This window comes from Saccostrea echinata, unplaced genomic scaffold (assembly GCF_033153115.1).
Source record: "Saccostrea echinata isolate AGI-Se365-2 ecotype Australia unplaced genomic scaffold, CSIRO_AGI_Sech_v1 ptg000029l, whole genome shotgun sequence".
Lineage (NCBI taxonomy): Eukaryota > Metazoa > Mollusca > Bivalvia > Ostreida > Ostreidae > Saccostrea > Saccostrea echinata.
The window spans coordinates 9,758,093-9,770,796 of record NW_026889778.1 but is presented as its reverse complement, the minus strand read 5'-3'; the positions used below and the strand labels follow the sequence as shown (position 1 = coordinate 9,770,796).

The 12,704-nt window shown below is 32.8% G+C and overlaps 1 protein-coding gene across 2 annotated transcripts in view; it reads left to right on the top strand.

Annotated features, from left to right (window-relative positions):
• Positions 1–12,704, top strand: part of LOC133194465 (uncharacterized) — a 92,960-nt gene that overhangs the window by 59,274 nt on the left and 20,982 nt on the right. The window contains exons 4-7 of one of the 2 annotated variants that reach the window (XM_061330419.1): positions 2,875–2,916; positions 3,587–3,628; positions 4,340–4,381; positions 8,297–8,338. In XM_061330419.1, the coding sequence (XP_061186403.1) occupies positions 2,875–2,916; positions 3,587–3,628; positions 4,340–4,381; positions 8,297–8,338 (168 nt within the window). The remainder of the gene's footprint in view (positions 1–2,874; positions 2,917–3,586; positions 3,629–4,339; positions 4,382–8,296; positions 8,339–12,704) is intronic. The other variant, XM_061330420.1, reaches the window with a different exon arrangement.

Genomic DNA, 12,704 nt, shown 5'->3' with positions numbered 1-12,704 from the left:
TTAATGCTAATTAAAACTTTAATACACGTGATTGAAAAAAAATATCGAGGCCTATTTAGCTAATTAATGCTGTCAAGTTACGGAATGTACTCAAAGTTTGCATTAGCACTATTTAAAAACAAACAAACAAAAAAAAAAAAAAAACAAACAAACAAACTTGTCATTACAATAAGACATTCAGAGGGACGTACTGTACTGGATTTTTTTTTTAATTGAAAAAGCTAAAACCATATGCATGCTAAAAAAGAGCATTCCATGCTATTTTTTACCGCCCTCAAATGAAACCTATTAATTTATTAAATGATCATGAAATAAAATTATTCTACCATTCTTCAGTCATTTAAAAAAATTATATTTGTGAATAATTATTGGGGGATTTATTTATGAATTTGTTTTTGATTTATAAACAAGTAATTAAAAGAGTAAATTTATAAACATTTTAAAATATTGGGAATTGTGACTTATTTCTTATTTGTTTTGTTTGTGTTTTCCTGGCCGATTAATGAAAAGCAATACAAATGTATAAAATGGTGTCAACACCTGAAGTTTCAATCGCCTTCGGGCATGATTAGCAGAAAGTCAATGCATGTTATTTGGGTATCAGTGTTACACATCACTGAACATGCTGGTCAACAATGACACTAAGTTCAATCTATGTACTGCAAAAAATCTTCGTTTCAATAAATGTGTATAAATTTATTTCGGGATTAATTAATTTTGAACATAATCTGAGGGTTCCATTCGCATGATTTACAGATGTAAACTCAAACGTTTATATAATAAAAGTATTATTGTTTTCTGTTACATAGATAATTTAACGATAATTAAATTGGCAAGTCAGTGAAAATAATCATGACTAAAATATAATACACAAAGAATTTTTCAAAAGCTCCAGTACTTAAGAAAACTGCATTCAGAGTATAGTATGGAAATCGGCCTTGCTTTATAATTATAAGGCATATTTAAAGCTAGTTTTGATAGAAAATAAATAACTCAAGCTTAATTATCTATAAAAAAAAAAAAAAATTAAATAAATATGGAAACCAATATCAATCACAGTAATTTAGAAATTGATTTATTTTGGTGAAAAATTAATATACCACAAAACTGTGTTTAAATATTTATGATATTTATAGGTGTGAACGTCTTCTTTGTTCAATAATTATCATTTGTTTCTATACGCGTAGTGTGATTTTCTTAACAGTTAAAAAATGACTGTCGTATGAGAATTGATACTGCTCAGAAAGAAATTGATCATCAATTTCAACTGCCTTTTATAGTTACATTGTTTATTGGTAATCTCATTTCTGAGTAAGCTCCGCCCATTAAATTAATTAACCCCGCCCACTGGGACTGCTGGGACTGCTTTCTGGGATTGCTGGGACTGCTTTCTGGGACCGCTGGGACTGCTGGGACTGCTCTGGGACCGCTGTGGGACTGCTCTGGGACTGCTTTAGCAGTCCCAGAGCAGTCCCAGAAAGCAGTCCCCGGGACTGCTCTGGGACTGCTTTGTGTCAGGTTGGGTCTGGTTGGTACTGTATGTATTTGATAGGAAAATATTTCCAACACAGTCACATTTTACAGGTATTTTAATTTATTCAAAGAGCCCTTCTGTTTTTCAAAATCTGAAACTCTTTTATATCTCAATAAATGAATGTGATATATTAGCTTATTTATAAAAATATATTTTTGTTTCATAAAATTTATAAAGCACATAAAGAATTAATACTAGTGTTTTATCAAAAAAAATTCTTCCTCTCATTGATATAGGCATGAAAACATTTCAATTTTTAGTTGCTTGATTATCAAAACAGAATAGAAATTAATTTAGTGTGTCATTAGGACCTGCCTTGTTGCCCTTCAACTCCCAGCTGTAAATTGCTATCAAAACAAAGTTTTATATAATTTTATACCATGCTTTATTAAATTCAAAGATATGACCATTAGAGGTGATTTATCAAGTACTATTAAGAATGCTCTACTATTTATATACTTCAGAAAAGAAATAAATATTGAATCACTATTTTAACATTTAAACAGATTTTTATATACATGTATGCATTTGGTATCTGAAATAGTTATTACATAAAACCAGTATTATTTGTCAACATTCGCAATTTAAGGTGTTTAGCTTGCCTACCTGTAGCTAATTTGAGAGTATTTTATGGTTGATTCATAAACTCTTCAAAACTTCCTTTTAATGAAATTTCGTAAAGGCAGTCAATTGATAAATGTACATGTAGGACTAAGTCTTGTGTTGATGAAACACACAAACATCACACGCACCTGACATTATTTATTCTAAATATTCCCCCTACCTTAAATTAACATGTATTTGTTCTTCAAGATTTTTGAAAGTGAAACAAAAGTAATTGAAATGTATTTAATTACATTCTTGAAAGTAATTGAGAGTAATTAATTACATTTGTAAAAATGAATGTAATTGTAATTGCAAGTAATTGACAAAATTTTCAATGTATTTGAAAGTATTTAATTACATTTCAAAGTTATTGACCTCAACCCTGGTATACAGCTGAGGGAACCCTCTATATAATTTGGAAGTCTTAAAGAACAAAACATTAATTAAAACCAAACCGACCTCGCAATGCAATAGTATGTTTTGAGCGCATTTTTAAGCTTCGGGAAGCCTTGACATAGCTGCGTAAGTGATGTTTATTTATTGTGAAATTTTGGAAGTTCCCAAAAGTACCTCCACGTTTCATTTTTTTGATTTGTCTTATCCCATCCCATCAATTCCCATTAATTCGATGACAAATCTATAAAGATTACGAAAAATGAATTTTGCAGAATTCCTAAATCTATAACGTACATATGAGATGTATATGCATCAACTAAGCAGTTTGTTTATTACAGGTGTAAAGGAACAGATGAAAAACTTGATAAAAGAAAATACAGGTAATAAATGCAGCTTAAACAGTACGTTTTTTCTTAAACCCCAATATGCCAACAAAGGAATCGACGCGGTTAATAGAAGACTTGTATAATTCTTAATCATAAAAGGGTCCAGTCTTGTATTCCACCATATTTGCGCATCATAATTAGCGTAAATGACAAGAGGGACGACAGACTGCATGTTTCAACAAAAGTTTGAATATCTTGTGAAATGTTTCATGAATTTTTGAACGTTTAGAATATCTGCAAAGAGTTTTTAACCTGAAGTTAATTTTGTATAAAAGGGTAATATGTGTAAGGATTTAGTAAAACGATGGTTTGGTCATATTCTCATACTTTTTATGTTGAGACGTACTTACTTTGTAACAAGAATTGAACGTCAAGTTAGTTGTAAGTGATATTTATTCATTGTGGAATTTTGGAAGTTCCCAAACGTACCTTCACATTTCATTTTTTTTTTACCGTGGCTACTCAACATATCTTATTAAACATCCTTAATGGGCAAGTCTAAAAGTGATTTTGAATGATGATTTGTCTTATCCCATCCCACCAATTCCCATTAATTCGATGACAAATCTATGAAAATTACGAAAAATGAATTTTGCAGAATTCCTAAATCTATAACATACATATGAGATGTATATGCATCAACTAAGCAGTTTGTTTATTACAGGTGTAAAGGAACAGATGAAAGACTTGATAAAAGAAAATACAGGTAATTAATTGAAGAAAATGCAGCTTAAACACTATTTTTTTCCTTAAGCCCCAGTATGCCAACCAAGGAATCGACGCGGTTAATAGAAGTATTATTCTTAATCATAAAAAGGGTCCAGTCTTGTATTCCACCATATTTGCAGGAAATACAAGGTGAAATCCTGCATCATACACAGCATCATAATTAGCGTAAATGACAAGAAGGACGACAGACTGCATGTTTCAACAAAAGTTTGAATATCTTGTGAAATGTTTCATAAATTTTTGAACGTTTAGAATATCTGCAAAGAGTTTTTAACCTGAAGTTAATTTTGTATAAAAGGGTAATATGTGTAAGGATTTAGTAAAACGATGGTTTGGTCATATTCTCATACTTTTTATGTTGAGACGTACTTACTTTGTAACAAGAATTGAACGTCAAGTTAGTTTGTAAGTGATGGTTTTTCATTGTGGAATTTTGGAAGTTCCCAAACGTACCTTCACATTTCATTTTTTTTTTCACCGTGGCTACTCAGCATATCTTATTAACATCCTTAATGGACAGGTCTAAAAGTGATTTTGAATGATGATTTGTCTTATCCCATCCCATCAATTCCCATTAATTCGATGACAAATCTATGAAAAATATGAAATTTGAGTTTTGCAGAATTCCTAAATCTATAACATACATATGAGATGTATATGCATCAACTAAGCAGTTTGTTTATTACAGGTATAAAGGAACAGATCAAAATCTTGATAAAAGAAAATACAGGTAATAAATTGAAAAAAAAAGCAGCTTAAACAGTACGTTTTTCCTTAAACCCAAATATGCCAAGAAGGGAATTGACGCAGTCAATACGAGGAAATATTCTTAATAACAAAAGTGTCCAGTCTTGTATTCCACCATATTTGCAGGAAATACAAGGTGTAGTCTTAGACTTCCTACTATCCATTGGAATTTACATGGATACCAATTGCGCCCCGTTATTAGCAGACCTATTTTTGTATTCATATGAAGCAGAATTTGTCCAAAATCTCATACGTTAAAAGAAGAAAATACTTGCTGTGGCCTTCAACTCAACATTTAGATATATCGACGGCGTATTATCAATTAACAATGGTATTTCCATTCTTATGTTGATACGATATATCGCGGTGAGCTTGAAATAAAAGATACCACAGAGTCTGACACATCTGTTTCATTAATGGATATTAATCAGCAACTCCCCTTACTTATGCAGCAATAAACCTTCATCACCTGCATACGGGATGAATATCTCACAGTTAATTTGATATGAAAGGGCATGTTCTACGCATGAACAATTTCTAAATCAAGCTAAGTTATTGACAAACTAGTTGATGAAACAAGATTATCAGCAATCTCGTTTAAAATCGTCATTTCATAATTTCTATGGTCGATACAATGACCTTGTCAGCAAATGCAATTTATCATTAAGTCAAATGCTGAGTGATGTTTCTCATACTAATTGTTAGGCATTATATACACACTGAATTGTTGACAGATTTTTCCTTTTTTCCCGATCATGACAAGTTGCAAACGGCGGGTGTGACCGGTCGGCAGGGGATGCTCAATCCACCATGGCACCTGATCCCACCTATGATGTTTTAGAGGTCCGTGTTTGCTCTGCTCCAAAATTGTATTGTTAAACGGACTTTTGAGCTTGAATACTGTTCGTTATATCCATACATTTCATTCTACCTGAGAGGGCTAATTCTAAAAAGAATCGAAATAAAGAATTTAAAATGAATTCAACTATTCAAAGATGTCGTTTGTGCTCAAAGCATTAAATCAAAATGCAATTCAAAATTCAGAAAATAATATTGAAATATAATAGGAATTAACTGAGAATCAATAATTATAAAAACTTCATTGCACTTCAATTTTAAGCCTTTGGTGCTTCGGTCCTTTGGAGTTGCAAACGTATGTGCATATAATTAAAATGATAGTCACAATATATACAGAAATACAGGGAAAGCAATGCCTCCAGAGAAGATATTGAATATTGTTACCATATGAATTTTATAAAGCGTATCTTACTTATCATTTTCCTGCCTTGTTGTCTAAAAAGGTAAATGTCAAAAGGATAATTTAATTATTTTGTTGAACTCTGAATGTAATCATAGGACGTACGTTTTAATTTAAGTAATTTATGTTTTTGACATTCTTGAAGAGCCACAGTCTTTTCTCAATGCTCCAGCTAAGGAAAGTTAATATTATGCAAGAAATAAAGTTCATGTAAGGTATCGGCCTCAGCACATAATCACTTCAGCACACCGTCTTTGCTGCAATAAATTTGTTTGTTTAACGTACCTTCGAGACATTTTCACCCATCACTTGCCGGTTGAGGGCTGTAAATTAAGACCTATACTCTTCACTAGGACCTATGAGCAGTTAGGCATCCCACCTTCTGTGACACGGGAGTTTCGTTTACACGGTCTCATCCAAAGAACCGGTCTCCACCCCGAAGTGTGAATTTGAACTCCGGATGTAAAAATCAACACCTTACTCCGCAACTCAGAGCAAACCGTCTGACCACTGAGCCACGCGGGCGACAAATAAAAATCTTTATTAACCTAATGTTAAAGTTATTAGTTGAATATTTCCAATGATCTTTTAATGTAATTAGAGGCATATAGGAAAACAAATTTCTTTGCGAAATTTTCATTTGAACAACAGGTCATGACAAGTCAGCAATGATATTGTCTAAAATATCAGAAATGTAAAAGGCGGTGATAAGAAACAGTGAACTATCTCATAAATCCACCAGAGAAAAACGAATGGAGAAAATAGGAACCCTGAATACATCAGAGGTAGAATCGTTTGTCCAAGAGAAAAAAGCATCTCCTTGACTCCGCCATGAGCAATCATGTAAATCATGTAGACTCCGTAGTTTAAGTATAAAAAGAAACAATGTGTATTAAACATGTTAGACAAAGTACGACCGGATGATAGATTGTATTTACAAGGATTGTTTGATTGATTGTATGTTGTTTTACGTCTCATTCGAGAACTTTTCACTCATATAGAGACGTCACCATATATCGGTGAAGGGCTTCAAATTTTGACCTTAACTCGACTCTTAGGGCCATTGAGCAGTGAGGGATCTTTATCGTGCCAACTCCGCCGTGACACGGGGCTTCGGGTTTTAAGGTCTCATCCGAAGGACCAGCAACTTTCACTTCAGAGTGCCGAGCGCATGGCGAAGGAACAGTTGCTACCCATTTTTTATCGACTTAGGTCAGTTGCGGTCGAGATTCGAACTTACGACCTCCCGATCACGGAGCGAGCGCTGTACCGACTGAGCTAACGTGAACGGTGTATTTACAAGGAAGGTAATATATTAGAATTTGCGAAACACTGACTTAAAATGAGGTTGTTGAAATCCTTGTAATATCGACATATCTGTTAGTTGCTTAATTTTCTATAAAAAAAATGATAGTATTCTAAGCATGCTCTTGCATAATAAATCAGGGAACATTAAAAACCTATACTGGTATTTGCGGAATATTACTATATGATTAAGAAAATTTAAGGATGGATAAAGCTGAGGTCATCTCGTTTGTCATAAAATATAGTTGTTAATTAGCCCTTATCCTCTAAATATGAAACAGATTTGTCAGATTCTGTAGACTCTTATTCACTGGGATATATCAATTCGACAAATAAGGGAAAATAAGAATTGTTAATTGGTAAAGCTAAGGGCCGTTTTCTTGTTTTTTTTTTTTTTTTTTTTTTTTTTTTTTTTTTTTTTTTTTCCCGATATCGATTGTATTTTTTGAAATATAGAATTTGACATGTGACAGTGTTTTGATAGGAAAATACAAAAAGAACATCATTTTTAGCAAAGTAATGTCGTTGGGCGTTAAATTACCAAGCCATTATACATGAATGAAATTTTGACTTTGAATTAAATGATATAGTGAATAGACATATATTTTATAAAAATCATGATCAATTTCCTACAATAAATATCAGGTGTAAATTGAATTCATTGTAGTTAATGTGGTAACCGTGAGTTTGACTGAATGAGTTTTATCGTAAGCTAAATAATTTTACTATGTGACCTTTCTCGACAAATGATTGTGCAGATGTCAAAAAAAAGATCGTAAACAGACCGTAACAAGGGCTGACATCAGTGTTAACAGACCGTAACAAGGGCTGACATTCGAGTTAATAAACCGTAACAAGGGCTGACATCAGTGTTAACAGACCGTAACAAGGCCTGATATTAGTGTTAACAGACCGTAACAAGGGCTGACATCAGTGTTAATAGACCGTAACAAGGGCTGACATCAATGTTTGATTTATGTTTATCGAAAATTTAAAATTCCTTAGGGTCCACCTTTTTTCTGTCATATGCACTTTGTAGTTGTTATTTGTTAACCAACATGCAACACACAAGATATTTAGGTAAGCTTGTCTGTGTATGTGATGAAAACTGCTCAATCACAAATCCAGGCGTCTATGATTGTATAGATTATTACTTCATCTATCCATTTTACTCGCCCTCATTATTTTACGGTAAACTCTAAGTAAATGATTTTTGCAAACATGACGGTAAATCCAGTTTTATATACAATGAACTGATGCTGAATGAATTAAATATGAAACATAAAAAAATATACAAGACTGTTATGCAAATTCTAAGTAATTTCTTTACCACAGTTGTACAGACAGGGATTAAAAGTTTGACAGAAGAAAATAAAGGTAAGATCCAGATATCTTGTCAGTGACCTTTTGAATGGAGCTAACATTCTGATCCACCACACTCCTCTTTTCAGATGTAATCTTTGGTGTTGAAACAAATAGTTTTATAGGCATTTTACTCCTCATGCACTGGGGAGATGAACTTTTACTTGCAATTCTAGATCTCTGAAATATTGCATTAAATGTTTATTACATAATTGTTCATTTTATTCATGCTTCATATGCTACATAATTATTGACATTTACGAACTTTATTTTCATACGCTTTCACTCCACTTGTAGCACTAAATAAAGTGCCCTTATTCTCTTCACACAGAGGGCTACATTATTGCAGACAATTTCAGCCCCTCTTCCATCATAAATTATGAGTTTTAAAGCATCTAATGACGTGTCATGGTCATAAATCCAGTGATTTGTAATGTGTAGTAAAATATATCAAATTTATCTCTCTCCTACTACTTTTTGGTCATAGCACATCAAAAACAAGTAATACACCCTTTATATAATAGTTGTTGTACTTTGCATGCGCTATGCCTAAATAGTAGTCAGGGTTTGATACACGGTGCACGAGCCGGAGGTGAGTGCACTATGTGTCACACCATGACTACTATTTAGGCATAGTGCATACAAAGTACAAAACTATTGTTATTATTATGCTGACTGTTGTATAAAAACGACAATATTTTCTCCATTTCCAACGTTTCATCACCTCATGTTAGTACACCCCTATTATGACGTCACGTTGTGCTACATGTACGTCATAATCTTTTTTCTTTAATTTTGAATGTTCCATGTACAGAAAGTTTCAAAGAATTTTAGTTGAGTGAAGGGGAAATATTGCAAGAAACTATTCTAGAAAAAAATATTTTGTTTATTTTTTTACTTCTAGTGTAAAATATTTGAAACTAAGTTTATATATATTATAATACAGTGCTTCAGGTATCGGCGTCTGTTGCATAATCGGTAGCACGTCAGATTGACAATCTCGGGGTCGCGAGTTCGTTCCCCGGCGTGGGTGATGGATTTTCTTCAGAAAAAGAAGCCGTGCACTATTTCGGCTTAGTACGCTTACGCTGTATAAATCCTTAGAACACGTACTATGCGAAAATAGTTGAGTATTGATTTTATAGAGACAAACTGACAGGAAGCATAAAAATTTATTAATATGCTGTCTGTTTTATGTATTTCATAAGATAATTAACTTCGTAATCCCTAGCCTCTTTGAGGACGTTAAATCTAAATGAAAGTTTTCCTGAACATTCTCAAATGAAGAATAATATCAAAGAGCGTTTTAATGACTCAAAATATGTCATTTAATCTAACGTCAAATACTTAATAAAATTTTTCTTTAGAATCTATTAAAATGAAATAAAACGTTTGCTTTATTACTTTTTTAATTGTGAAAAAAACTACCTTGCTAAAATAAACTTTACGTAAGAGAACGGTTAATGTGGCGTAATGGCGTATTGGAATGGTTTACGCCGCACTATTTTTAGTCGCTAGGTGGCGCGCAGGAACCAAGGGGTATAGGCTACTTTTGCTTTACGTTTAACGTAAATATTTATACTATGCCCAAGTACTGTTGTGTGCCAGGTTGCTGCGGGTTTGGGGGGCATAAATTTCCTACAGACAAAGAGGCCTTAAAAAATGGAGAATCGCTGTCAAACGTATCGATCCTGTGACTAAGCAACTGTGGAAACCTGGTCCAAACGATGTTGTTTGCAGAGCTCATTTTGTGTCCTCTGACTACAAAAGCACGCTATTAGGTTAGTAAGAGAATTTGTAAAGAAAAAAAAATGTTCTGTAACAGATTAAGTTATGTTAATTCAAAGCAAATGCATTTTTAATGTTAAAAATTACTACGGAAAGTCCGAGATTCCTCCGACACATTTTCGTGAAAACACTCGTAAGCACATGTATCTGTGTCACAGAAATTTCTGATCAGCTTTTTATAATTAACATATTGATGTCATTTATTTTTATAGGATTTAAAATTTGTGCATGCACAGTCATAATGTCACTAAGCCCCTGCATAAATTAATTTTGTATATGAATATTATATACATCAGTCTACACTCCAGGAGTTGACCCCCATCCCCCAGTGGGATTTTATTTCTGTATGTCAAGTACATGCACTAATATTACTTTATTCTTTTGTTGATTTTTCTTTAAATAATGATGCTTTGTAGTTGTGTTTTGTTTTTGTTTCAGATGTCATCAAGATGTTAGTCCATAAATATTTCTGCACGGATAAGTAAAATTTTGTTATTTTTTTTTACTCATATACAATGCTCATAAATTAGCTTTCCAATTTAATCAATGTATCAATTGCTATTATTTAATGAAACACTGAAAGAATTTAATTAACGTACAAAATTTTTATCTACTTTCAGAAGAATGTATATGAAGTATTTAAATATAACTATGTCATATGTATGTATGTTTGTGTGTCAATTCTTATTTCTAATATATACATATTAAAGATTTCATTTTAAATATGAATGACACAAAAACTGGTCAGATCAATCAATCTGATGATTTTTTTTTATGATGTTGATATAATCACAATATATTTATTGTTTATAAATTTACAGGTGAACGAGCACGCCTTAAGGAGAATGTTGTTCCATCAGTTTTCAAATTTAAATCTTCATCTGAAGAGCGACGACGTGGAACCTCAATTTCAAGAAATAAAGGAAGCACGTCCACTATGTCTACGCCTTTTGATTACTGTCATGGTGTTCAGCAAGAGCTCACAGTTGAGTCTTCAAACAGCAGCGAGGAAAGTGTTAAACAAGTAGAAGTGAATTCAACTCAAGTTGAGAATTTTTCTCATGAGGGTATTCAATGCAGTCTTCTTCATGGTCGCTATTCAATTGAAAAGTTTAGGACAAACTCTAAGGCAATTAACTTTTACACAGGATTTTCAGATTTTGAGCATTTTGAATTTTTTTTTCATTGTCTTGGCCCAGCAGCTTCAGATCTAAAAAAAATCAACCAACTATAATTTCCCCCATTGATCAACTTTTCTTAACTTTGATCAAACTTCGCCAAGCCAGGGAGGATTTTGAATTGAGTCTTATGTTTGAGATTAGTGAAACAACTGTATCAAAAATAGTTATAATGTGGATTAACTTCATGTACTTTCAGCTAAAAGATCTTGATATATGGCCATCTCGAGATATCATTGATAAACATATGCCAGAGGATTTCTCCAAGAAGTTTCCCTCTACCAGGGTGATTCTTGATGCAACCGAGAAACCAATTCAAAAGCCGTCAGATGTAATTGCCCAGTCAGTTACATGGTCTGGATACAAGCATCGTAATACTTTAAAAACAATGATTGGTTGTACACCACAAGGTGCAGTTTCCTTTATTAGTGATTCTTTTGGGGGGTCTGCTTCCGACAGAAATCATCGAGTGTTCTGATATTACAAAGCCAGAATCAAACAGGTTTTTACCAAAAATTAGTATAATGGCAGACAGAGGTATAATGGTGCAAGATTTAATTGCACCCATGGATGTGTTTGTTAATACTCCAACCATGCTGAAGGGGAAATCTCAGCTTGAGCCAAAAGATGTTGTAAAAGACAGGAGAATTGCATCCAAACGAATACACGTAGAGAGGGTCATTGGTCTTAGTAAAAGATACAAAATTTTATGTTCTCCACTTCCATCTAGCAAATGTGTTCTCGCATCAAGAATAGTGTTTGTTTGTTTTTCTTTGTCAAATTTTAGGAAACCAGTCGTGGATGGTTATGCCTGAGTGAGTAAATAAATTAAAAAGATTTTTTTCCATAATTTATTATTGAAAAAATGGTACGTTTTCTGGTACACGTCAAAACAGTCTTTTATAGTGCAAGACATTGCCAAATTTACAACCTTGATATACAAAGAGTTTTAATGTAATTTTTCCCTTTCAAGAATCCTCTAAAAGTGGGAGCTTGAATTTGTTACATTGAGTCATCTCTTGAAACATGTACATTGTACAATATATTCTGAATGTCAAAATCTTATTTAGTAAAATTATAAACAAGAAGCAACATAAGGTCTAAAGTGTTTCTTGTAGAACATTTCCAACTTTGGCAGCAAACTGAAACTGAAGTAATCATCATTACACTGAACCTTGAGAATCACAATATCACAGAAAGTAAACACAACAAAATGACAAATTTTTCTTCTAGAAAGAAAGAGCTGTCCTTGCACTTGATCATAATATTTATGAGATTGTTTAAGTGTAACAGTGCCATCAGATAATTCAACAAGGAATGGGAATTTCTTCCCAGGTTCGATTTCCTCATTTCTACCAGTATAAGGACATTTAACTTCAATAATGGCATCATTGTCTACCAACCAATCTGGTGTT